Below are 27,581 nucleotides of genomic sequence, written 5' to 3' on the forward strand. Positions count from 1 at the left end.
TCCATGAATCAAGGCAATTTGGAAGTGGTCAAACAGGAGATGGCAAGAGTGAACGTCGACATTCTAGGAATCAGCTAACTAAAATGGACTGGAATGGGTGAATTTAACTCCAATGACCATTATATCTACTACTGTGGGCAGGAATCCCTTAGAAGAAATGGGGTAGCCATCATGGTCAACAAAACAGTCCAAAATGCAGTACTTGGATACAATCTCAAAAACGACAGAATGATCTCTGTTCCAAGAGATCATTTGTTTCCAAGGCAAACCATTCAATATCACGGTAATCCAAGCCTATGCCCCAACCAGTAACGCTGAAGAAGCTGAACAGTTCTATGAAAACCTACAAGACCTTTTAGAACTAACACCCAAAAAAGATGTCCTTTTCATTATAGGGGACTGGAATGCAAAAGTAGGAAGTCAAGAAACACCTGGAGTAACAGGCAAATTTGGCCTTGGAATACGGAATGAAGCAGGGCAAAGGCTAATAGAGTTTTGCCAAGAGAACGCACTGGTCATAGCAAACACTCTCTTCCAACAACACAGGAGAAGACTCTACACACGGACATCACCAGATGGTCAACACAGAAATCAGACTGATTCTATTCTTTGCAGCCAAAGATGGAGAAGCTCTATACAGTCAGCAAAAACAAGACCAGGAGCTGACTGTGGCTCAGATCATGAACTTATTGCCAAATTCAGATTTAAATTGAAGAAAGCAGGGAAACCACTAGACCATTCAGGTATGAACTAAATCAAATCCCTTATGACTATACAGTGGAAGTGAGAAATCGATTTAAGGGACTAGATCTGATAGACAGAGTGCCTGATGAACTATGGACTGAGGTTCGTGACATTGTACAGGAGACAGGAATCAAGACCATCCCCATGGAAAAGAAATGCAAAAAAGCAAAATGGCTGTCTGGGGAGGCCTTACAAATAGCTGTGAAAAGAAGAGAAGCGAAAAGCAAAGGAGAAAAGGAAAAATATACCCATTTGAATGCAGAGTTCCAAAGAATAGCAAGGAGAGTTAAGAAAGCCTTCCTCAGCAATCAACGCAAAGAAATAGAGGAAAACAACAGAATGGGAAAGACTAGAGATCTCTTCAAGAAAATCAGAGATACCAAAGGAACATTTCATGCAAAGATGGGCTCGATAAAGGACAGAAATGGTATGGAACTAACAGAAGCAGAAGATATTAAGAAGAGGTGGCAGGAATACACAGAAGAACTATACAAAAAAGATCTTCATGACCCAGGTAATCACAATGGTGTGATCACTGACCTAGAGCCAGACATCCTGGAATGTGAAGTCAAGTGGGCCTTAGAAAGCATCACTATGAACAAAGCTAGTGGAGGTGATGGCAGTTGAGCTATTTCAAATCCTGAAAGATGATGCTGTGAAAGTGCTGCATTCAATATGCCAGCAAATTTGGAAAACTCAGCAGTGGCCACAGGACTGGAAAAGGTCAGTTTTCATTCCAATCCCAAAGAAAGGCAATGCCAAAGAATGCTCAAACTACCGCACAATTGCACTCATCTCACATGCTAGTGGAGAAGGCAGTGGCAACCCACTCCAGTACTCTTGCCTGGAAAATCCCATGGATGGAGGAGCCTGGTAGGCTGCAGTCCATGCGGTTGCTAGGAGTCGGACACAACTGAGCAACTTCACTTTCACTTTTCATTTTTATGCACTGGAGAATAAAATGGCAACCCACTCCAGTGTTCTTGCTTGGAGAATCCCAGGGACGGGGGAGCCTGGTGGGCTGCCATCTCTGGGGTCACACAGAGTCGGACATGACTGAAGCAACTTAGCAGCAGCTGCAGCAGCACATGCTAGGAAAGTAATGCTCAAAATTCTCCAAGCCAGGCTTCAGCAATACGTGAATCGTGAACTTCCAGATGTTCAAGCTGGTTTTAGAAAAGGCAGAGGAACCAGAGATCAAATTGCCAACATCTGCTGGATCATCAAAAAAGCAAGAGTTCCAGAAAAACATCTACTTCTGCTTTATTGACTATGCCAAAGCCTTTGACTGTGTGGATCACAAGAAACTGTGGAAAATTCTGAAAGAGATGGGAATACCAGTCCACCTGACCTGCCTCTTGAGAAACCTGTATGCCAGTCAGGAAGCAACAGCTAGAACTGGACATGGAACAACAGACTGGTTCCAAATAGGAAAAGGAGTTCGTCAAGGCTGTATATTGTCACCCTGCTTATTTAACTTCTATGCAGAGTACATCATGAGAAACGCTGGACTGGAAGAAACACAAGCTGGAATCAAGATTGCTGGGAGAAATATCAATAACCTCAGATATGCAGATGACACCACCCTTATGGCAGAAAGTGAAGAGGAACTAAAAAGCTTCTTGATGAAAGTGAAAGAGGAGAGTGAAAAAGTTGGCTTAAAGCTCAACATTCAGAAAACTAAGGTCATGGCATCTGGTCCCATCACTTCATGGGAAATAGATGGGGAAACAGTGGAAATAGTGTCAGACTTTATTTTTCTGGGCTCCAAAATCACTGCAGATGGTGATTGCAGCCATGAAACTAAAAGATGCTTACTTTTTGGAAGGAAAGTTATGACCAACCTAGATAGCATATTCAAAAGCAGAGACATTACTTTGCCAACAAAGGTCCACCTAGTCAAGGCTATGGTTTTTCCTGTGGTCATGTATGGATGTGAGAGTTGGACTGTGAAGAAGGCTGAGTGCTGAAGAATTGATGCTTTTGAACTGTGGTGTTGGATAAGACTCTTGAGAGTCCCTTGGACTGCAGGGAGATCCAACCAGTCCATCCTAAAGGAGATCAGTCCTGGGTGTTCATTGGAAGGACTGATGCTGAAGCTGAAACTCCAATACTTTGGCCACCTCATACGAAGAGTTGACTCATTTGAAAAGACCCTGATGCTGGGAAGGATTGGGGGCAGGAGAACGGGATGACAGAATATGAGATGGCTGGATGGCATCACCGACTCGATGGACATGAGTTTCAGTAAACTCTGGGAGTTGGTGATGGACAGGGAGGCCTGGCATGCTGTGATTCATGGGGTTGCAAAGATTCAGACACGACTTAGCGACTGAACTCAACTGAACTGAATAGAGCTAAACATATACTATGTGCCGGGAACTATTGCTAAATCCTGTGCATCCATTATCTCACTTAATCATTTGTGTAACTCCATGAAGGGGACACCATTATTCCCTCATTTTGCAAATAAGGAAACTGGGACTCACAAAGATTAAGCTATTTACCCAAGGTTAATGGCAAGGTCAATATTCAAATCCAGGCGGTCTGTCTTCAAAGCCTGGACACATAACCTGGCTCCCCACAAAGCCCTAATCAGGACAAAGAAGCTCCTACTCTCACAGAACTTACATTCTAATGGAGGGAGCAAACAGTAAACAAACTAGAAAAGCAGCATGTGAAAAGATGCAAATATTAAAAGGTGCTCAATAGGAAAAAACAGAGCAGGATGTGATTGAGAGTGTGGGAGAAAAGGAGGTGATTTCAACTGTAAATGGGATGGTCAGGATTAGCATCATTAAGGTGGTGACAGTTGAGTTCAGACATGAAAAAAATTGAGGGAGTTGGCCACGTGGATATCCAAAGGAAGAGCATTCTAGGCAGGAAGAGCAGCCAGTGCAAAGGTCCGGAGGTAGGACTGTGCCTAGTGCATTCAAGGAACAAGGAAGTCCCTGGAGAAAACCATCATTCAGAAAGAGGCATGCAGCCCAGTGTTCACTGCAGCGCTATTTACAGTAACCAGGACGTGGAAGCAACCTAAATGGCCATCAACAGAGGAATGGATAAAGAAAATGTAGTCCATATATACAGTGGAATGTCACTCAGCATAAAAAAGAATGAAATTGTGCCATCTGCAGAGACACGGATGGACCTAGAGACTGTCATAGACTGAAGTAAGTCAGAAAAAGAAAAAGAAATATCATATATTAACGCAAACGTGTGGAATCTAGAAAAATGGTACAGATTAACCTATTTGCAAAGCAGAAATAGACACAAATGTAAAGACATGTATGGACACCAGGGAGAGGAAGAGGGTGTGAGATGAATTGGGAGACTGGGATTGTCATATACACATTGCTAGCACTCTCAACTGGAAAATCCCCTGGACGGAGGAGCCTGGTGGGCTGCAGACCATGGGGTCGCTAAGAGTCGGACACGACAGAGCGACTTCACTTTCACTTTTCACTTTCATGCATTGGAGAAGGAAATGGCTACCCACTCCAGTGTTCTTGCCTGGAGAATCCCAGGGACAGGGGAGCCTGGTGGGCTGCCATTTCTGGGGTCGCACAGAGTCAGACACGACTGAAGCGACTTAGCAGCAGCAGCAGGTATAAAATGGGCTTTCCTAGTGGCTCAGACAGTAAAGAATCTGCCTGCAATGCAGGAGACCCAGGTTCAATCCCTGGGTTGGGGAGATCCCCTGGAGAAGGAAATGGCATCCCACTCCAGTATTCTTGCCTGGAAAATCCCATGGACCCAGAGCCTGGTGGGCTACCGTCCACGGGGTCGCAAAGAGTCGGACACGACTGAGTGACTTCACTTCACTTCTGGTATAAAATGGAGAAGGCAATGGCACCCCACTCCAGTGTTCTTGCCTGGAGAATCCCGGGGACAGGGGGAGCCTGGTGGGCTGCCGTCTATGGGGTCGCACAGAGTCGGACACGACTGAAGCGACTTAGCAGCAGCAGCAGGTATAAAACAGGTAACTAATGGGAACCTACTGTATAGCATAGGAAACTGCTCATTGCTCTGTGGTGACCAAATGGGAAGGAAATCCAAAAAAGAAGGGACGCATGTATACATATTGCTGATCCATTCTGCAGTATGGTAGAAACTTACACAACATTGTAAAGGAACTATACTCCAATCAAATAAGGAACAAGGCAGTCAGTGTGGCTGGGGCAGAGGTGGGGAACATGGGGAAGCGTGGATGAGCTCAGAGAGAGAGATCATACAAGAACTGCAGGCCATGCAAGGACTTGGCTTCTAGTCTGGGTGAAATGAGAAGCCATTAGAGGGTTTTGAGATGTGAAACTACATAATCTGACATGATGTTTTGAAGGCTCACTTGCTACTCTGTTGAGAACAACCTGTAGAGGAGCCAGGGTGGAAGCAGAGAGACCAATCTGAAGGCTCCCAAAGGAATGTGGGCGAGAGATGATGGTGGCTGGGATCAGGCTGGTAGCAGTGAAGTGGTGAGGGGTGGTGGATTCTAGATCTATTTTGAGGAAGAGCCGATGGGTCTTCTGATGTGGGGGGAAAGGTTTGGGAAGGGACATCAGGAGTTCACCTTCAGACACATTAAGTTCAAGATGCCCTAATAGATTTTCAGGTGGGAGTGTCAAGGAGGTGGTTGGAGAGAGGTGTCTGGCGTTCAGGGGAGAGGTCCAGGCTGGAGTTGTAAGCTTGAGGGTCATTGGAGAACAGTTTCAGTGGTCAGTGAGAACAAAAGCCTGGTCAGAGAGAGCAGAATAGTAGCGTGCAGGAGTGGCCTCCTTCCTGAACTCCTCCTCTGCCCAGTGAGCTCGCTTCTCAGCCTCCCCACTGCTCAGTCCCAGCAACGTGCTGGAGTCTCTTCTTGACAGATGGCAATTTGCCCATGACCCAAAACCAAGCACAGCAATCCAGTGAGGCTGGTGCTCAATTACTCCTAATTCTATACTACTGGTGATATAGATAAAGAGATAAAGAGAAGCTATCTTCAGAAGTTCTGTTTAAAAAGTTATGAATCTAAAAGAGAGTTTTGCATTAGGTATATCAAATGCTGGAATTCTTACATTTTTCTCCTCTATATAAATCCAATATAAATATAATCTTGGGCATGATATGATTGTTGTTTTTCAGTCGCTCAGTCGTGTCTGACTCTTGTGACCCTGTGGACTGCAGCACGCCAGGCTTCCCTGTCCTTCACTATCTCCCAGAGTTTGCACAAATTCATGTCCATTGAGTCAATGATGCCATCCAACCATTTCATCCTCTGCTGCCCACTTCTCCTCTTGCCCTCAGTCTTTCCCAATATCAGAGTCTTTTCCAGTGAATTGGCTCTTTGAAACAGGTGGCCAAAGTATTGGAACTTCAGCTTCCATATCAGTTCTTCCAATGAATATTCAGGGTTGATTTCCTTTAGGATTGACTAGTTTGATTTCCTTGCTGTCCAAGGGACTCTCAAGAGTCTCTTCCAACACCACAGTTTGAAAGCATGATATGATAACAAACACCTAAAGATTACCCTAAACCTAGAAACTTAGGGGGAATTCCAATGTAATTGAACTGTTCACATAATATTTAAATAAAAACAAAGCATTATTTTATTGAAAAGAAAAATATCAGAAGAAAGGAATTGGATACTTAACTGTGAATATAGTGGTGACTTTTCAATGACTTCAGTTGCAAAGAGGAGCAGAGAAATGGGGCAGCAGCTAGAGGGAGAAGTTGGAATCCAAGAGGAACTGTTTTCTTATGGGAGGTATTGCAGCACGTGTCCAGGCTGATGGGAACGGACTTTTCTGTACTTTCTTCCCTGTCTTTGCTCATTCTGTCCCAACTCCTTCAAATCCTTCAGGGCTCAGATCAGGTGCCCTTCTTCTCTGAAGCCTCCCCAGCTTCCCTGAGCCAGACACCAAAGGACTCTTTGCCCTTCCCCATTCCTAATTCCCATAACATCTATTTAAGGGCATTTTTAAGTACAAGTTCCCTGAGAATCTCTCCCTATCTTGCCCATCTTTGTATTCAAAGCCTTCTCACTCCTCATTTTTCACTCAAGAGTACACCTGCTTGATAAACGTTTATTGAGTGAACAAGTGAATTCCAGGGAACTGAATTTACACAGATTGGTCCAGGGACCTAGAAACAGCGATTTTATAAGTAGTGTATCTCAAACTCTTCTCTTGAAATAGACTTAGTAAAGTGAATGTTTATGTAGGGCGGTCTGGAGAAACAACTAGAAGCAACTGGAAATTTCCTTGAAGGCACATGTTTCCTTTAAAAATTCCTGAAACGTTCCCTGGCAGTCCAGTGGTTAGGATTCAGTGCTCTCACTGCTGGGGCCCACATTCAATCCCTGGTCAGGGAACGAAGATCCCACATGCGGTGCAGCTTGGCCTAAACAAAATAAAATGTTTAACCTACCCTGATATCGCTCTGGGTTTATCTTATTTCCAAATAATACTGTAATTTATTTATTATTTATTATTCATTTTCTCCCAAAAGTCTTGAAATAGAACTTGTACTTCTGAAAGTGACCCACCCTCAAAGTACGTGTCTCTTGGTTTGAGTATCTGGTAGAGGATTTGACACTGAAGAGGTTGCTTTACAAAATAGTGAGGAATTTGTTAGCCTGCAAGGTATTATCGGAGAAGGCGATGGCAACCCACTCCAGTACTCTTGCCTGGAATATCCCAAGGATGGAGGAGCCTGATGGGCTGCAGTCCATGGGGTTGCAAAGAGTCGGACATGACTGAAGCGACTTAGCAGCAGCAGCAGCAGCAAGGTATTATGATTGTATTCTGCCTCTGAGGGATGTCATGTTTTAATTATAGGAGAGAATATATGGAACATGTATATCTACTTAATTTATAAGAGGCAATATTTTCTAGTTAGGTAGCATACTTTGGTGATTAATAATAAAACTAAAGCAAAAGCTCTGGAGTCATGCAGACCTGGGTTGCAGTCTTGGTTACATTATTCATTCATTCTGAGGGTGAAGTTGCTCAGTCGTGATCACCTTTTTGCAATCCCATGGGCTGTAGCCTACCAGGCTCCTCCATCTATGGAATTTCCCAGGCAAGAGTACTGGAGTGGGGTTGCCAATTCCTTCTCCAGGGGATCTTCCCAACCCAGGAATCGAACCCAGGTCTCCCACATTGCAGGCAGACACTTTACCCTCTGAGCCACCAGGGAAGCCAAAATAAGTGGGTCATTCATTCTGACTTTACACAAATTAGCAACCCCTCTAAGCCTTGGTTTTTTCCATCTCTAACACAGAGACAGGAAGAATAATGTTCCCGACCTCCTTGGGCTGCTGTAGGTATTGAGTGAGGTATTGCTTGTATAGCCTTTGGCTCTGTCACTAGTACATAGTAGAAAGAAAGTAGCAAGTGAAGTTGCTCAGTCGTCTCCGACTCTTTGCGGCCCCATGGACTGTAGCTTGCCAGGCTCCTCCATCCATGGGATTTTCCAGTGGGTTGCCATTTCCTTCTACAGGGGATCTTTCTGACCCAGGGATCGAACCTGGGTCTCCCGCACTGCAGGCAGACTCTTTACCATCTATCTGAGCCACCAGGGAAACCAGAGCATATAGTAAGTGCTCAATAAATAAGTGGGCCGGAAACCCAGACCAGCAAATAGATGATTACAGCGGTTTGCCATTTCCTTCTCCAGGGGATCTTCCTGACCCAGGAATCGAACCTGGGTCTCCTACATTGCAGGCAGATTCTTTACTGACTGAGCTATGAGGGAAGCCCCAGTACCTAGTAAGTGTTCAATAAATAAATGGGCCAGAGACCCAGACCAGCAAATAGGTGACTACAGCCTTCAGTGAGAAGTGCTGGGGCAAAGGGTACTAAGTCCAGTGGGAGTCCCAGGAAAAACATTAGGGAAGGCTTCCTGGAGGAACTGACATCTTATCTGAGCAGCTGAAAGGAGGTTGGGATATGTTATGGGAAGAATAATGAGAAAGCTGGGTTTCCCTGGTGGCTCAGATGGTCAAGTGTCTGCTTGCAGTGTGGGAGACCCTGGTTCGACCCCTGGGTCTCAGGAAGATCCCCTGGAGAGGGAAATGGCAACCCAGTATTCTTGCCTGGAAAATCCCATGGATGGAGAAGCCTGGCAGGCTACAGTCCATGGGGTCGCAAAGAGTTGGACATGACTGAGAGACTTCAATTTCTACTGTCTTTTCTTTTCAGTTCATGGCAGGCGAGGAGAGATGAGAGGTAAGGCTATAAATGGCAGGAGCAAGAGATCATATAGGACCAGATAGCCATGAAGAAGTTTGTCTTTCACGCAGAGAGCAATGGGGGTCACTGGAGAATTCTAAGGAGGGGAGCAGCTGACCAGATATGCAAGACTGGGGGCAGAGAGACTGGTGAGGAGATGAGAGGTGGTGTGATCTGAACTAGTGTTGGCCAGGAGATGGAGAAGTTGGCCATGTTTGTGAGACATTTAGGAAGTAGTGATAATGATTGAGTGAAGGCTGGTGGAAGGAGATGGGGAATATGGTTTTCAGGGGGCACAGTGGTGCCTTCCGCCAAGACAGGGAGAGAAGGAGTAAGGTGCAAATTGGCCAGTTTAGTTTTGGACACATAGACTGTCTGTGAGATAGTCACATGAAACCATCCCATAAATGGTTATATACATAGATCTTAAGCCAGAGAAGGTTCCAGGCTGGAGAAGGAGTCTTGCAAGATGTGATAGGCTCAGTAATGGCCCCCAAAGATACCCAGGTCCTAATCCTTGGAACCTGTTATAATCTATGGCAAAAGGAATATTGCAGAGGTGATTAATTTAAGGATCTTGAAAAGGGGACATTATCCTAGATCATCTGGATGGGCCAAAAATGTAATCATAAACATGCTTATAAGATGGAGATCAAGGGAAATTTGACCACAGAAAAGAAGGTAATATGACACAGAAGCAAGATGGCCTTTAAGATGTGAACTTTGCCACAGGCCAAAGAATGCAAGGAATGTAGTTCTAGAAGCAGAAGATGAGGAAACAGATTCTCCTCTAGAGCCTTTGGAGGGAGTATGGCCCCACTGATACCTTGATTTTCAGTCCAATAAACCTCAGACTTCTGACCTTCAGGACTATAAGAGAATAAATAGGTGTTGTTTTAAGCCACCAAATTCGTGGTAATTTGTTACAGAGGAAATGACTATAGAAGACATCAACATTAATGGTGTAAGGAGAGCTGTTGGGGTTGCATGAAGGTGTCCAGGAAGCCTGGGTGGAGTGAGAAGAGCAAGGGGTCCAGCCTTTAAGATACACCCAGAGGGATTTCCCTGGTGGCCCAGTGGATGGGGATCTGCCTGCCAATGCAAGGGACATAGGTTTGATCCCTGATCCGAAAGGATTCCATGCAGCATGGAGCAACAAAGCTCATGCACCACAGCTACTGAGCCCATGTGCTGCAACTGCTGGCTAGCTAGATAAGCTTCTCAATAAGGCAGTGGGGTGAAATACCATGAGGTCATTTCAAAAGGGGGGAAATTCAAGCTTAGAGAAGCAAGCAATTTACTCAGCTGTATACAGCTTGGTCCACAGCAGTGCCAGGATGGGAACTGAGATCTGTCTGACTCCAAAGCCAGTGTTCTTCAGCGCAGTGCTTCCTGATATTTTCTAGAGGACCTCATGCTCTAGAACTAAACCTAAGTGGATTTTTATCCTGAACACCATCCCTCATCCACCCAAACATATTCGTCCTTTCCCAAGAGGCAGAGTTTAGTGGGTGCGAAGGAATGGTAGTCTTGAGCCTGGTCGGGATGGTGAGTCGGTGAAAGGCAGGAGATTGAGCCCAGAAAGAATGAAGGTGTGGGTGAGAGGGCTGGGTAAGGGGTGGTGGGGAACCAGTTCCTGAGCGCCTATTGTGTGAGGCTCCCTCCTCCCCAAATCACAACTAAGTGGCATTAGACTTCCCATTCTACAGAGAACGAAACTGAGGTTCCAAGAATGGACGTACTTTTCCTTAAATCACAGCTAGCTAGGTCACGAAGACACACAGACCCCGGAGGCACGGTCCACGGTTAGGGACGGAGCCAAGGGGCGGGTGTGGGCGGTCCTGGCCGAGCAGAGGCACAGAGACTGGTGTGCCGGGCAAGGGAGGGGTGGGGCGATCCGGGGCGCAGGCAGGGCATCGAGAGCCTTCCGATCCCGGGCTCGAGAGAGAGATGACGGGCCGGGTGGGGGATAAGGCTGAAGGGTGATATCGTGAGGGCTGGGAACCAACAGACAGGAGAGGAAGACACAGGGTGCATTCAGGAGGGGTGCGGAGATGGGGCCCCGGGCTTTGGGAGCGAGGGTAAGTTCAGAGGCCCGACAAAGGGGCGGAGCCCTAGACGCGCCGAGAGCGAGGCCGGGCGGAGGAGCTTTAAGGGAGGCCGAAGGACCCGGCAGAGAGGCAGGGAGAGGGGACGCGGAGCCCTCTGAGGGGCCAAGGGCGGGGACGCGAGCCAGGGGCGGGGTTCTCAGGAGCAAGGAGGCCAGGGGGCGGGGTCGATGGGCCGGGGGTGGGGCAGTGAGCCAGGGGCGGGGCTCTTAGGAGCCGGGAGGCCAGGGGGCGGGGTCGACGGGCCAGGGGCGGGGCAGTGAGCCAGGGGCGGGGTTCTCAGGAGCAAGGAGGCCAGGGGGCGGGGTCGATGGACCGGGGGCGGGGCAATGAGCCAGGGGCGGGGCTCTTAGGAGCCGGGAGGCCAGGGGGCGGGGTCGATGGGCCGGGGGTGGGGCAGTGAGCCAGGGGCGGGGCTCTTAGGAGCCGGGAGGCCAGGGGGCGGGGTCGACGGGCCAGGGGCGGGGCAGTGAGCCAGGGGCGGGGTTCTCAGAAGCCGGGAGGCCAGAGGGAGGGCCGATGGGCCGGAGGCGGGGCAGTGAGCCAGGGGCAGGGCTCTTAGGAGCCGGGAGGCCAGGGGGCGGGGTCGATGGGCCGGGGGTGGGGCAGTGAGCCAGGGGCGGGGTTCTCAGGAGCCAGGAGGCCAGGGGGAGGGCCGATGGGCCGGAGGCGGGGCAGTGAGCCAGGGCCGGGGCTCTCAAGAGCCGGGAGGTCAGGGGCGGGGCCTATGGACCAGGGGCGGGGCAGTGAGCCAGGGGCTGAGCTCTCGGGAGCCGCGAGGCCAGGGGCGGGGCCGATGGGCCGGGGGCGGGGCAGCAAGCCAGGGGCGGGGTTCTCAGGGGCCAGGAGGCCAGGGGCGGGGCCTAGGAGCCCGGCGAGGGCCGCGGCCGGGCGGTCCCGGCTAAGGTGCGGAGACAGGCTGGAAGGCCGTGGGCGGGGCTGAGAAGCGGGCGGGGTGGGAAAGGTCGGGGCTCCCGGGACGCGAAGGGGAACGCGGCTGTGCCGGGCGAAGGGGGCGGGGCGGCACGGAGGGGGCGGGGCGCGCCGAGTCCCGGACGGCTCTCGCGGCTTGCGGAGAGGCCGGCCCCGCGCAGTGCAGCAAGCGCCCCCCGGGCCCCATTCCGACAGCCCCGGCGCCCACACCTCGCGCCCGCCATGCCCGAGCAGCTCAGCGTCGCCGAGTTCCTGGCCGTCACGGCAGAGGACCTCAGCTCCCCGGCCGGGGCTGCCGCCTTCGCCGCCAAGATGCCCCGGTGCCGAGGGGCAGCCCTGGCGCGGGAGGAGGTGAGAGGAGGGCCGCGGTAGGAGGGGTCTGGGGTCCTGGCAGGGCCTTTCCTTGACCTTCACAGGCGTGACCCGAACAGTGATGGTCCTTACCGCGCCCCAGAAACCTGCCCCTTCTCTAAATCTTTGAGAACCGAGTGCATCTCTAACATCTGCGTCCTCCCCGTCGGGTGCCTGGGGCTGGGGCCGGGGGGCGAGGAACCATTTGCGGCGCCTCGCAGTCACCTCGACGACAGACTTACCAGGTCGAGGGACATACCCGCAGTGTTCTTGATGACCTGCAGCCCGGTCGCTTGCGGGTTTGCTCAGCGTCTCGCTGCATCTGTTTGGGTTTTCATCTTTGGAGCCCCACAAATTCGTCCCCTAAGTCACTCCCTTTCTGGAAAGTCTACCTTCCCGCCACAGTCCGGAACGAAACTTCTCCCTGGGAACAGGGAGGCCCCCTCTCCCGCAGACTGCTGGTTTTGAGATTTGGCTGGTGTGTGGAATGAATGCGGAGGAGAAGGCGCCAGGAGCTGGGGTTCACCTTGGCCAGGCTGTTCAGGAGTTTACAGTCTCCTCTCCCCTCCCCTCTCCTCTTTGTCTTTTCCAGCATTGCCGTCCCAGGCCTTTCCTTTGGCCTTTGCAGGCTGCCCCACCCCATTCCCCTGCTCAGAGGAGTTCGTTCGTTTTCTCCAGACCCACCGCACTTTCCTGGGCCTCCTCTGCCGGAATATTCTAGGGCAGACACCCTGAGGCTTTGGGCCAAAGGAGAATAATGTGTTTTTGCAGCTCCCTTTCAGAAGATGCCCTTAATTTAGGTGGCGTTTTGGATCTCAGAAGTGGCTCTCACCTTCCATCCTTCACCCTGAGAATATTGAGCACCTACTGTGTAGCAGATAAAAAGATTAGTAGTCCTCATACTCTGGGCCAATGTCTTGGGGAATCTCTCCTCCTCCTCCTCTCCCCTGCAGTCTGAACCCTCATCCTAGAGTAGTGATAATAGAGGACTGTGGAAAGATCATCCTCTTTGGGGAGCGCGGTGGACCTGCGTTCAAATTCTGGCTCTGCAGTTTGCCAGCTGTGTGAGCTTGGGCATGTGACCTGATCTGTTTGTGTCCGCACTTTTGGCATCTGTAAAATGGGGATAATAATGTTTGCCTCACAGGACTGTGGTATTATATGAGGCCACGTAGGTAACGCATGCATTTTGATTAATGAAATAATTATAGGGTTAATTGACAGACCTCTTTAGACGGGGATGGGTCTCTTTTTGTCCTCATGTCTTTCACAGTTCAGTTCAGTCTCAGTGGTGTCTGACTCTTTACAACCCCTTGGACTGCAGCACGCCAGGCTTCCCTGTCCATCACCAACTCCCAGAGCTTACTCAAACTCATGTCCATTGAGTTGGTGATATCCAAGCATCTCATCCTCTGTTGTCCCCAGCCTAGCCTAATGCTTTGCTATATATAGTGGAGGAGGGGCAGTACCTGTTTGAAGCAGCGATGACCTTTGGCTTCTTTCCTTGAGCAGAACCAGTAGCATGGAACCTAACACCTGTGAATGTAGGATGTATTTTACTGGAGGCTTATAGGGAAACTGCCCAGAACCTCCTCCTGAGGAGAGAGAGCCTCCAGAGGATTGTCTTCATTTTGTGACCTGGAAGAGGTCAGTGTGATCAGCATCCTTAGGGCTTTCACAGTTCATACTCCTCTTGGGGTTGTTCATTAAAATGTTAAATCAGAGCAGGATCTGGAGAAAGGGCTGTACTATGAACCTTTCTCCAGGGACAGAAATGCCCATTTATGCCCGTGCATCTGGCCTTGCCCAGCTCCGTGTGGGTAAGCACTTGTGTGTGCCTGGGGGAGGGAGTCCTGAGAATGGATCTGGAGGCCACCGCAGGCTCCTATCAGGACTCTGCCTTGGCTCCAATGTAGGCCTGACAAAACTCAAATCTTTGCCTTTGAGACTTTAGTTTGGTGCATGCAAGGGTTCATTTTTGCAACAGAAAGGTTTCTGACACCCAAATTCAGCTTTTCTCTTCAGCATGTCAGTGCCTCAAAAGTTAGACTCTGACCTTTGGACTTTTCTGAGGTTTCCTGTTTGGCTTTGCGTTTGTGTTTATATTTACATGCAGTTTGATGCTGGCATTTCCCCAGTCTCAGTTCTGGGCATGACTGACCCCCAGGCTTGAAGTTCCATTTGGCTGCATCCAAATTTGACCGATTCTCAAAGCAAGTCCTCCAGCTGGTTTCCTGGGAATCACTAAGGGCTCTGCCCTGGGACTTGCATTCTTTTTTTGCTGTCCTGCTAAGAAGCATCCTGGGTAGGTTACAGGAAACAAGAATATCAATGCTGAGAAGCGCTTGAAGGTCGAGATCACCTAGGAACTCCCATTTAAGATGCGGAGGGGACACATGTATACCTATGGCTGATTCTTGTCAATGTTTGACAGAAAACAACAACATTCTGTAAAACAATTATCCTTCAATTAAAAAATAAATAAATTAAGATTAAAAAAATAATAACTCTGAAAAAAAAAAAAGATGGGGAAACTGATATCCAGAGAGTACTATAGACTTGTCTAAGCACCCACAGGTAGGGAGTGGAAGAATCAGCATTTCCACCCAAATGTTCTAACCCTTGGTCCTATTCGCTTTCCTTCTAAAGTCCCTATGTAATTTCTCTGAACCTCAGTTATTTACCCTTAAGATGGGTCTAATAATCCTTCCTTGCTTGCCTCTCTGGGTTGGTAAAGGTTTTTGTTTTTAATTTAAAACTGTTCATAAGGGAGTATTAAAACAGATACTCATTCTATCAACCACCTTCTTCCTGTCCTGGGCCATTGTTACATTGATATTCACAGTAATACAGGTGAAAAGGGACCTAGGGAGATTAAGGCAGTTGCCCTGTGTCACAGAGTGGATCTGTCTGACTTTAAGGTTGTTCTGTGTCAGTTCTCCATGCTATTTCTCTGCTAGGCACCAAGAACATAAAGATGCTGCTCAGGTTTGCCGACTGATAAGTGGAACCCCAGGAGTCTAACCAGAGTACACAGAGAAAGATATGGTTAGTGCCATAAGAGACCAGTGGAGCAAGGCAGGGAGAGAGACTGATGTAGTCAGGGACAGCTTCCTGGAGGAGGTGACACTTCCAGATGAGTTTGGAAGGATGGAAGAACTCCACTAAGTGGAGAGGACAAGTGAATGAATATGGAAACAGATGGGAAGAAAGCATATTCAGGAACCAAGTAGGCCACTATGACTTGTAGTGGGCCACTAAGTTTCACTATGACAGTGCCGAGACTTCATGCTATGTCATGTGTCTTAAACTACCAGTGAACTTACAGTGGGTCTTGGATGAATCAGTCCACCACAAATGTGCTTGTGTTTTGTATATGTTTTTGGAAATGTAATGAAGTTTTCATTGAACAAAAGACATACTGATTTTTAATTTAAAACTTTAAAGACAACAGAAAAGGCTACAGTCACCTCTGACCATGTCTCATGATTCCTGTCCTCTCTCCAGAGGTAACTGCTATGTAAATGTGCGTGCTTCCCAGTATCTGTCCTCAGAAAATGTGTTCTCAGTAAAGGGGTGGTGGTGAAGAGGGATATTTACCTAAATCAGTATCATGTCTTATAATGCATAGTTTTAAGTTTCCTTGGAGTCAAATCAATCTTTTCCTTTGTAACTTTAGCGTTTTTGAATCTAATTTTAGAAAGGGTTTCATTCTTAATTCTCAGTATTCTTGTGAATTCTACATTCTGCTTTGTCATGTGTCGATACTTGTTTCACCCAAATAATAACATTTTTGTTTTTAAAAAAATGGTAAAAATGATGTAATCTTAAGAGATATTTTTTGTTTGCAAGAACCAGAAAGCCTCTTAAGTTTATGTTGAAGGTAAACTTGTTTTAAGGAATTAGGGGTGCCTTGTGGTACTGAGCATCAGTAAACCTTACCCAGGCCTCACCAAGGCCCCACTTGAGGCTGAAAAGTCGTCAGGAACAAAAGTAGCTGCTTCATCCTTCCCATCGCCTCCGGCCTCTGTTTCTTTCTGCACCTCTGAGCAGTGCTTTTGCTCACTCGTCACCCAGGCCCCCAGGGGCATCACACAGTCTTCTGGGAGGCCAGACATCGTTAGCCCCCACCTTCACATGACCTCACTGGTCCAGCTTCTAAAGGGAACCAAGCCAGTCTTGTGTCCCACTTCCAAGTTCCTGGTAGGTTGGTGGCCCCGCCCACCAACTCTCTTGACTGGTTCCAGAAGCTGGGTCTCCACCCCTGGTTTCATCAGCAGAGGTCATGAAGGGATAGACCCAGGCAGGGAAACCCAGCCACAGAGACCTACACTGTGGGAGGAGACATTTCTCAGAGAAGAGGAGCAGGACCTGGAAAGTCCCCACCCAAACCCTACTTGTCCATGGCAGTCCATTTGGCACAATTTAGAAGGCAATGGCACCCCACTCCAGTACTCTTGCCTGGAAAATTCCATGAATAGAGGAGCCTGGTAGGCTGTAGTCCATGGGGTCGGGTTGCTAAGAGTTGGACACGACCGAGCGACTTCCCTTTCACTTTTCACTTTCACGCATTGGAGAAGGAAATGGCAACCCACTCCAATGTTCTTGCCTGGAGAATTCCAGGGACGGGGGAGCCTGGTGGGCTGCCGTCTATGGGGTCGCAGGCTCCAGGGAGAGGCGCTGTGTTCATCCTGTTTTGTGCCTCTGGTTATCCAGGTGAAGAGGAACCCCAGTTTGGAAAACTGAGCTGTAGTACAATTAAAAAGATGGCGAGCTGAGGCTTGCAGCATGACTTGGAGGGTCTTGAGTGTCATTTAGGCATTTGGGCTTTTTGCTGGACAGTAGAGACAAGTGGACCAATCATGTTGTCTAAGGATTGGATGAGGTTGTCCCTGCCGAGGGACACAGTGGCCAACATGGTGCAGGGAAACTGCTCCGTGCCAGGCCCCGCATTAGGCCCTGGGTAGACACATTGCTCATTAAAAGAGACACAGTCTCTGCTCTGCTGAGCTTATAGTCTTCTGGGAAAGACAGACAGTAAACAGGTCAGTAATTGCACATGTCATGAATGTCATGGAGGCTCATCGTCCCTGTCTAGGCCTGCCCTGAGGTTTGGTTCTGGGTCCTCATCTCTGCAGGCAATCTCATCCATGCGCATGGGTTCAGTCTTCTGTCTTCAGGTGACTCACATAAGTGTACCTTTAGCCCAGACCCTCATGTCCAGCTGCTCACATGGCTGTTTCCCTTTCACTTGGTCAGTGTGTCCAAAGCCACGTCACAACTTCTGCCCCAGGCTAGCCTTTCCAGTTTTCCCTTTCGGAGAAAGGTCCTTCCCTCTCTTCTGTTACACAAGCCAGAAGCTCCATGTCCTTCGTCACTAAAGGTCATCGGTGTTAGCTTCTAAGCATCTCTGTCCGCTTCTCTCCATCGCGCCCCTGGTCCACGTCACTGTCGCCTCTCCTCTGGAATGCCGCGCTGCTCTCCTAACTTGTCTTCCCACTTTACTCTGGCTCTGCTCTCCCTCACAGCCCTGTGTCACTGTCTTTGGCAGCATACACCCTAGATACATTTTACATTTCTTTGCATAATTACTTGGTTAAAATCTGAGTTTTCACTAGATTTCGACTTCCGTGAGACAAGAACCTCTCTCACCACTGGATCCCTAGTGTTGACCGTAGCACCATAGTAGGAGCTCAGAAAATATCTGTGGAATAACAATGAAAAGAAGAAACCTGAAAAGGAGCATTACTAGAGAATGATGGGGTGAGGGTGCTCTAGTTGGAGGGAACACCTTAGGGAACATCTGAGTTAGTAAAGAGCCTAAAGTGTTTGTGACACTGAAAGAAGGCCAGAGGAACAGAAGCATAGCCTGGCAAATGGAAGAGCCACCCCAGATGAGTTTGGAAAGCAAGGGCCAGATGATCTTCAAGGTTGTAGGTCCTGGGGCAAGTCTGGATTTTATTTATTTTGCAGGCAAGCAACATGACCCAATTTATATTTTTTATTTATTTCTTTTTAATATTTGCTTCTTTTAATATCTGTTTATTTATTTGACTGCCCTGGGTCTTAGTTGCAGCATGTGAGCTCTTAGTTGCTGCATGTGGGATCTAGTTCCCTGACCAGGGATTGAACCAGGGCCCTCCTGCATTGGGAGCCAGGAGTCTTAGCCACTGAACCACCAGGGAAGTCCCCCTCAACTTGTATTTTAGAAAGATCGTTATCAGCTGCTGCATGGAGACTGGACTGGAGGAGTCAGGAGAAGACCCAGGGAGGCTGTTGGCAGTTGGCAGTTGTTCATGGAAGAGCCGATGGTGGTTGTGGGGAGAAGTGGTTGGGGCTGTGGTTGGTGGAGAAGTGGGCAGATTCTAGAAGGATTTTATAAGTAGTGACAGCAGGATTTGTTGATGGAATGCATGTGGGGAGTGGTCAAGAATGGTTCCCAGATTCCTAACAGAAGAATGCCATTGCCCCTTCCTAGGAAGAGAAATCTGAGACAGGAACAGGTTTGGAGGATAGTCAAGAATTCTGTTTTTACATCTTATAGGTTTTTGAAGCATTCAAGTGGAGAAGTCAAAAAGACATTTAGATATATTTATTTGAAGGTCAAAGGACTAGGCAGGAGATACACATCTGAGAGTTGTCAGCACTGAGATGGGCTTCCCTAGTAGCTCAGATGGTAAACAGAAGACCTGGGTTTGATCCCTGAGTCGGGAAGATCCCCCGGAGAAGGAAATGGTAACCCACTCCAGTATCCTTGCCTGGAAAATTCCATGGACAAAGGAGCCTGGTGGGCTATCATCCATGGGGTTGCAAAGAATTGGACATGACTGAGTGACTAACATACACACACAGCATTGAGATAATGGGTTTCAAACTTGGATCTGTGTAAGCATCACCTGGCATCATTCCCAGAGAGTCCTACTGAATAGCTGTTTCTTACTTAGCCTTCTTATTGCAAGTAACAGAAACCAACCTGAGCTGATTTAAACAGAAAAGAAGTTCACTGAAAGGGAATATTCAGTAGTTCACAGGATTTCTGGGAAGCTGGAGAACTGGGGCAAGGCAGCAGACGGGATCCCAGCCAAGCCACTCTACTGAGCCAGTTTGGCGAGGACGCTGCTGACATGCATTAAATGCTGCAGCTTGTACCACTGCTGTGCTCTGGGGACTGGGTACCTTCGCTGTTGCTGTTGTTATTCAATCGCTCAGTCGTGTCAGACTCTTTGCGACCCTAGAGACTGCACTATGCGATGCTTCCCTGTCCTTCACTATCTCCCGGAGTTTGCTCAAACTCATGGCCGTTGAGTCAGTGATGCCATCCAACCATCTCATCTTCTGTCACCCCCTTCTCCTCCTGCCCTCAATCTTTCCCAGTATCAGGGTCTTTTCCAATGAGTTGGCTCTTCAAATCAGGTGGCCAAAGTATTGGAGCTTCAGCTTCAGCATCAGTCCTTCCAATGAATATTCAGGGTTGACTTCCTTTCGGATTGACTGGCTTGATCTCCTTGCTGTCCAATTTTGCCATCAGTATCAGAATGATCTTCCACTTTCTCTGCTCCTGATTCAGTCTGCATTGAGTGCCTCTGATTGGCCAAGCCTAGCTCCTGCATTCCTGTACCCTAGCTTCAAGGGAGTCTGGAAATCATGAATTTGGTCTTGGCAGCTTTTGTAGAAGGCAAGCTCTGCTGAGGCTTGCGTAGCAAGTAATTTCCCAGGTGTAGGAAAGAGGTTTAGATACCAGTCTGCAGAAATGAGAAATGTCCTTGGCAGGTTCACCAGCCTGCAGGAGAATGTCTGGGAATCTGCTCTTAATCAGCACCCCAAGGAGATGCTCATGTAGGTGGTCTATGAACTACATAATGCATTTAGTGCATTTAATGCATTTAGTGCATTTAGTGCTTAAAGAAGTGGGAGTAGGTAAGATCACCCAGGGAGAGGAATGAAGACAGTCTGGGCTCAAGCTCTGGGGAGCTCCAGGTCTGACAGGTTAGGATGGGAAGAATAGTTAATAAGGGAGCTAGAGGAGCTGCCAGGGAGGAAGGAAGGAAATCAAGAGAGTACAGTGCCTCAGAAGCCAGGGGGAGGAATGTTTCGATGAAGGAGCAATGCTCAGCTCTGTCAGATGTCCAGAGGTCAAATAAGAAAACGATAGAGACATGACTCCTAATGTTGGCAGCTTGGAGGTCATTGGTGACCTTAAGAACCTTAAGTGCTATTTTAAGGTCACCTTAAGTGACCCTAGTGCTGTTTTCCCCTCCACACCAATTTTCCTGAGAAGGGAAGTAGAGACATGGATGCAGACCAGGGACCTGGGCCAAGAGGGTTTTCCAGGCCACACTTAGAACCCGGCTCCGTCTGAGCCCAGCCTCTTCCCACTCCAGGCTGCCTCTGCACAAGGACACAGGGTCCTTCTGGAGTGTCAGCCTCAAGCCCAGTCTCGCAAAGTCTCCTTGCCTCCCCAAATTTCAGTCTTTGGGCCCAATTTCCTTGCTTGGTATTCAGCTGTTTCTGGCCACCAAGGTGACACAGGCAGGTTTGGGGACAGAAACTGGGGTTTTAGGTCAGAGTAGAAGGGCAATGCTTTCTGCAAAATCAATTTGGTAGTATAGTCCTCAGATATCTTTGCCAGAAGATTCCTTTGATAGGCTCAGAGTATATGCAGCAGTGAAGCCCACAGGGGCACAGTGAGTTCCCCAGACTCTGGGGCAGGGCTTTGGGCCCCCTTTGTCCTGGGAACTTTGGGAGTGGGCCTCACCGTGAAGGTACAGGAGGCTAAGCTGGGAACAGCTGCTAAAGGTTTTCTTTTTTAAAAATTATTTTATTTTTTTGGCTGCACTGCATGGCATGTGAGATCTTAGTTCACCAAGTGGGGATCAAACCAGCACCCCTTGGTTTGGAAGCACAGTGTGTTAACCCCTGGACTGCCAGAGAAGTCCCTGCTAAAGGTTTTCTAACTGGGCTTGGTTTTGACTTTGAGCTTTCAAGAACTTCAGATGCTGTTGGCTCCACCCAGACCTACAGATCAGAATCTCCCAGCGGTGAGACTTGGGCAAGGGAACAGTCAGAAGTTCCCCAGGCAACTCTGATGAGCAGTCAGAGTGGAAACTATTATGGTGCTCACTTAAGGTTTGTTATTCGTTAAACACTATTTATTGAACATCTGCTGTGTACGAAGGTGAAATGGTAGTCTCTGAAGGCATAGAGATGGCAAGGTACCCACCTGGGAGGGAGAAGAACTCATGCCCATGGAAGGGTGACTGACAGCCCGCAGCATAAAGAGGTGTGGCTGAGATCAAAGGAGCGAGTCCTGTAACTGAAGTCAAGCAGACTTGGGTTTGAATTCTCATGGGTTATGTGACCTCAGGCACATGACTTGAATTGTCTGAACCTCAGTTTCCCTATCTGCAAATCAGGATGATGATAACTGTCTTACGGGGTTTTTTTTGAGGGGATTACATATAAAGCCTCTAGCATCTACCTGGCACATAACAGATACTTAATTTTTTTAAAATTTCTTTTACTGAAAACGCAAGTATCCCTGCTTATAGAATAGTTAAGTAGATTAGTAGCCACAGAGAAAAGGAGAAGATCATTGCAATAGGGATGAGGTAATTACTGTGAGTAAGCACTAAAATTGTGTAGTTTTGGCATCGGAGCAAAATGAGAAATCTTGTGTACCTTGCGGATGTCCGGGAATGAGTAGCTGAGCCTGATTCTGGATGAGACGGGTTGTCCCCTCAGCTCTGCCCTTTGCTCTTTCCCATCCATTTCTTTCCACATCAAACATTTGTTGAGAGCCGTCTCCATTCTCAGTCCTGGCTGCACATTACAATCCCCTGGGTTGCTTTTAGGTTGGTTTTGTTTTTTTTTTTTAATAGAGATAAAATTCATATGACACAAAATACACCATTTTAATCATTCTAAAATGTACTGTTCAGCAGTCTTTATTCACAGGGTTGTGCAATAATTGCCACTGTCTAATTCTAGAACATTTCCATCAGGCCAAAAAAGAAATACTGTGCTCATTAGAAGTCACTCCCCACTATGACTCCCTCCAGCCTCTGGCAACTTTCAGTCTCTATGGATTTGCCTATTCCAAACACTTCACGTCAGTGGAATCCTACAGTATATGGACTTTTGTATCTGGCTTCTCTCAGTTAGCTTACTGTTTCAAGGTTCTTCCATACCCACCAGGCAACGTTATAAGCATTTCTCATGTACATATTAACTCTGGTAATCCCCATCAGAGGCACAGAGAGATGAAATAGCCCAGGAAGCAGAATTGCCAAAGCACATACAGGATGTGCATGCAAGATTTGCAGCATACTTACAGTAAGAAGTATTCACTGATTATATGGAATTCTAATGTAACTGCATGTCCTGTATTTATTTTTGATACATTTGGCAACTCTGCTAGCAGTAAGTGGCCAAGCCAGTTATTTGGACCTGAGCAGTTCAAAGCACGTGGGAGTGCCTCACCTCTCACTCCCCCGGGGACTCTGACTTAACAGGATATTAAGTCTGAAGTGAGGCTCTGGCTCCCTTATTTTTTTAAGTACTCCAGGTCTTTCCCCTGATAGCCTGGGGTTGTGTCTCAGGCCCTGGGAATGCGGAGATGTCTGCTTTCGTCTTCCATGCCTCTTCTTCCTGGCTGTCATGCAGCCCTCCTTGTGTGCCTGACACTGGGCTGAGTGCTTAAATGCCTGATGGGATTCAGCCTTATGAGCTAAGTACTATTTTTATCGAACAGATAGGGACATGGAGGCTAAGAGAAACTGAGTCACTTGCCCCAGGTCACACAGCTAAGAGAATTAGAACTAGAATTTGGACCTCAGAACAGTGTGATGTCCTGAGTTCTTAACCCCTGTTGCCTTTTCTGTGTTCCCATAGGGCCCTGCTAGTATTCATTTAGTCATTCATTCATTCCACGAAGGTTTACTGCTGCTCATGTGCCAGGCCCTGTGCTGGGTGCTGTGGATATGAAAGCAAATGAGGCCATCCCTGCCCTCCCCTTGTAATTAACTGATTTTTAAAAAATTCTGGCGGCCCTGGGTCTTCACTGCAGCGCGCAGGCTTCTCATCACAGAGCAGTCTCTAGAGCGGCTGTTTAGTGGTTGCAGCAAATAGGCACTCTAGTTGTGGCATCCTTAGTAGCTCCAGGTGTGTGGGATCTTAGTTCCCTGACACCAGGATCAAACCCCGGTGCTCCCCCCACCCCAACCATCCCCTACCCGCTGCTGGCAAATTCTTATCCTTACCCTTTTAGTGTTTTCAGTGCCCGTAGAGAGTCAGAAGTGGTAAGTAAGGGCCATGATTGCTCTGACAGAAGCCTGTGGTGGGCCTGGGGTGGCATAAAGTCAGTTCTGTTGTGGTGGGGGGCAATGACCTGTAAGCTGAGTGGGGAAGGATGGAGTGTTTGCTAGGCAGCATGGCGAAAGGTCTAGCAGCTGGAAACAGCCAGAGCTGGGGAGGACTGGGGTTCAGGGGGTTCGTGGTGACCATCAGGTGGGGGCAGGGGAGGATTCACCCGGCCCACAAGAGACCCCAGAGGATGGGAGGCATGGGGCCCCTGCTGCCCTGTCCCGGGGACAGGCTGCGTTCTCCTCAGGGTTGGGTGGAATTCAGGGCTCAGAGCCAGAGGTCAGATGGGATCTACAGTGATCGTCGGGCAGAGTTCCTGCTATCTTAGCTCATCTCTGCCGAGCAGTCTCCTGAGGAAAATCCCAGCCAGGAAACTTGGGGTTTGTGGAGGGCTCGGTGCACACAGAGGGTGCGGCTCCCTTCCTGCAACCCCTCTCCCCCCCCAACCCCAACCCCGCTTCCCATCCCACCACCCTTCGGCTCCCTTCCTGCAACCCCTCTTCCCCCCCTCCAACCCCGCTTCCCATCCCACCACCCTGCAAGGGGCAGCTCGTGAGGCTGAGTTGGCAGGGCTGGCCAGGTGCCCGGGCTGGGGAGACGGCTTCAGGGGCCTGACCGTGGGGGCACACGGCCAGCCACAGTCTCCAGCAGCGCAGGAAGGAAAACAGCGAGAGACTGAGGGACCCTGAAATAATAAATGTCGGAGCTGGCAGGAGCCTTCCACGTCACCGCCCAGCCCCTCGTTCCCGACAAGGAGTCGGCCCAGGGAGGGAAGGAGACTGACTGCTCGAGGTCACAGCAGGGCCGAGGCAGACCTGGGACTGGCAGTGGAGCCCCTCCTCCGGGCCGTCCCAGCCCGGGTGCTCGGGTGCTGGGGATGGGGGCTTATCCAGATGAAAACCATTTGGAGACATTTGCTCCTGCTGGTGGGGCTTCCCAGGTGGCGCTAGTGGTAAAAAAATAAAATAAAAACTCATCTGCCAATGAAAGAGATGTAAGAGACATAGGTTTGATCCCTGGGCTGGGAAGATCCCCTGGAGGAGGGCATGGCAACCCACTCCAGTGTTCTTTCTGGAGAATCCCATGGACAGAGGAGCCTGGCGAGATACAGTCCATAAGGTTGCAAAGAGTCAGACAAGACCAAAGCTGACTTAGCACGCATGCGTGCTCGTGCTGGTGGCCAAGCTTGGCGAAGCCTTACCGAAGATGCTTAACTCAGCTCTGAGTCCTGGAGCTTTGACCAGGAAGGGTCATGTCTGCAGGTGGGGAAACTGAGGTACAGACGGAGGGAGGAATTTGCTCAGAGGGATACAGAGGGGCTGATGGCAGAATTGAGCCTAAAATTCAGTGCCCCCCCTCCTTTCCCTCAAAATGTTTCTGCATCACTTTCAAAGATGCCTGACATCCCCCGTTAGAAAAACCACGACCTAATTTATTAATATTCTTTACAGCCATCCTTACAGAGCTGAGTGGAGCTCAGAGAGGGGTGCAAGTGAGAGAAGGCTCTGGAGCAGAGGGCACTACTTACATGACTCTGAGCCAGTTGCCTCGCTTCCCCCAGCCTCGGTTTCCTCATCTGTAAAATGGGGAGTATATTAACTACCTCACAGGAATAAACAAGGAAACAGAAATAAACCAGCATTCCGTAAGTGGGGGTGGTGGCTGGATTCATGTAAGTGGATCCCCCGGGAGCTTGGAGCCCAAGTGTTTCCTGTTGGTGATCTGCTTTGGGCCAGGCTGGGCTGTGCTCTCCCATCACCTAGTCAAGCCTGAGGTTCAAGGTTGCACCCCTTTTCTCCCGCTTGGGCCTGGGTCTGCAGATGTGTCCCTGAGTCCGTCTTTCTACCACAATAATTTTTGTTTTGGCTGAGTCGTGCGGCTTGCAAGATCTTAGTTCCCTGACCAGGGGTTGAACCCATGACCTCTGCAGTGGTAGCACAGAGTCCTAACCACTGAACCACAAGGAAGTCCCATCTACCACGAGAATTTATCGGGTCACTCTTCTCTTGTTCAGAACTCTGCAGAACCTCCCCATCACTCGTGGGCTAAAACCTAGAGGTTTGGGTTAAACGCATGGATTCTGAAGCCCGATACCCTGGGCCTGAGTCCAGTCACACCACTTACCAGCTATGTGAGCTGGACAAATGCCATAACTTCCCCGGGCCTCAGGTTCCTTATCTGTAAAAGTTTCTGGGGATGTTGACAGGATTGTGTGAAATAATGCAGAATCTGTCACGTTCTTAGAAGAAGCCTGGCACATGGCAGTGATGTAAAACCATCCCCTGGCTTCTCACTAGGAACATGGGCTCCCAGTGGGTCACGCAAGGTCCCGCTTAGCCTGAGGCCTCACTACTCGCCACTTCCCCACCCAGCCTGGTGGGTGCCTGCCACATAAGTTCCAGGCAGTTCCCCAAATGTGCTGACGCTTCAACCCAGGGACTTTGCCAAGGCGCCTCTCCCCTCTTTTTTTTTTTTTTTTTAAATGAAGTAATTGGGCTGTGCCGGTTCTTCCTTGAGGCACAGGGGACCTTCGATCTTCATTGCACCATGTGAGATCTTTAGTTGTAGCCTGTGGGATCTAGTTCCCTGACCAGGGATCAAACCCAGGCCCCCTGCACTCGCAGTACGGAGTCTTAGCCACTGGACCACCAGGAAGTCCCCTCTCCCCTCTTAGAATGGTCTTCCCGTCCTGCTTTTCTCCACCAGTGTCTCCTCATCTTTCCAAGGCTCTGGTGAAGGCTTCATCCCAGGGTAGGGTGGGCACTCCTGTGCCCCCCTCCCCCCAACAGGCATCTCTTCTGCTCCAGCCTCATCCAGGCCGCCTCAGCCCTTGGCTGAGCACATTCTTGTCTACGTTTGGCCTGACCTCCTCTCCCCAGCACTTGCACAGTCAGGCAGAGCACAGCTGGACGCTCAGTATGTGTGGACAAGCCCCTACTGTATACTGGTGACTCTGTTGGAGACCTTACCCCAGCCCCTGCCTCGGCCCCACTGGGCAGAGAGGGGCAGCCTTCAGATTTGAGGTCCCAGAGTAGATGCTGTTCAGGGAGTAGAACTGAGCTGGGATTGCCTGGAGGTGGGATGCTATTTGAATACTTCCCAGTCCCACCCTTGCCCCTCCTTGCTGGCCACCCATGAAGGGCCCTGTGGGGCTCCCTGCCTTTCTCTGGATCTGCTGGTTGGGCAGGTGGGTGAGCAAAAGCAAACTTAGAGCACGATACGAACAGGACAGCTCACATTTGCAAGGGCTACAAACTTAGCCAGTCTTTATGATCCAAATCCCAATGGAAAGTAGCTGAAGCAGGAGTTACTATCATTCCCATTAAAAAAAAAACTATTAATTTATTTAATTGACTGCGTCAGATCATGTGGGATCCTTTATTGCTTGGACTCTCTAGTTATGGCACACAGGCTCCAGTTTGGGTCCCAGGTCGGTCTCTGCCACTTTCTGGCTGTGAGCTCAGGCAACTTTCTTCACTTCTCTGAGCCCCACTGACATCAGCCAGATGGGAATAAAAGCAATACCTGCCTTATCGGGATGTTGTGAGTCTTAAAGGGTGGATGTCAAATTGCTTTTCAAACTGTAAAGCCCTGTGCAAGTTTTGGATTTATTCTTTTCTTAGTTTGTTTGCATTTCCAGTGAGAGCTGGGGCCAGAAACTCACCTGAGCTTTTGTTCTGCAGTCTGTAAAATGAGGAGATAATGTTAGATTATCTCCCATATTCTGTGATTTCATCTCACAAGGGACGACATCATGGTCCAAAGCAAAGGTAGAAAATGGTTTTCATCTCCTGTGCCAATTATAGTTTGATAGGTGAGGCTACCTGAAGAACTGCCTTAACGGAATGATGAAACAAAGCCAGTCAGTGGG

General features: G+C 49.0%; 1 protein-coding gene across 1 annotated transcript in view; it reads left to right on the top strand.

Moving 5' to 3' along the window:
- The first annotated feature begins 10,893 nt into the window (after window positions 1-10,893).
- Window positions 10,894-27,581, top strand: part of ASAP3 (ArfGAP with SH3 domain, ankyrin repeat and PH domain 3) — a 51,314-nt gene continuing 34,626 nt past the window's right edge. Inside the window, 2 exon segments of the mRNA XM_019981579.2 lie at window positions 10,894-11,038; window positions 12,194-12,349. Coding sequence (XP_019837138.2) covers window positions 11,012-11,038; window positions 12,194-12,349 — 183 coding nt within the window. The 5' untranslated portion in view covers window positions 10,894-11,011.

The sequence above is a fragment of the Bos indicus genome, chromosome 2, assembly GCF_029378745.1.
Source record: "Bos indicus isolate NIAB-ARS_2022 breed Sahiwal x Tharparkar chromosome 2, NIAB-ARS_B.indTharparkar_mat_pri_1.0, whole genome shotgun sequence".
NCBI classification, from domain to species: Eukaryota; Metazoa; Chordata; class Mammalia; order Artiodactyla; family Bovidae; genus Bos; species Bos indicus.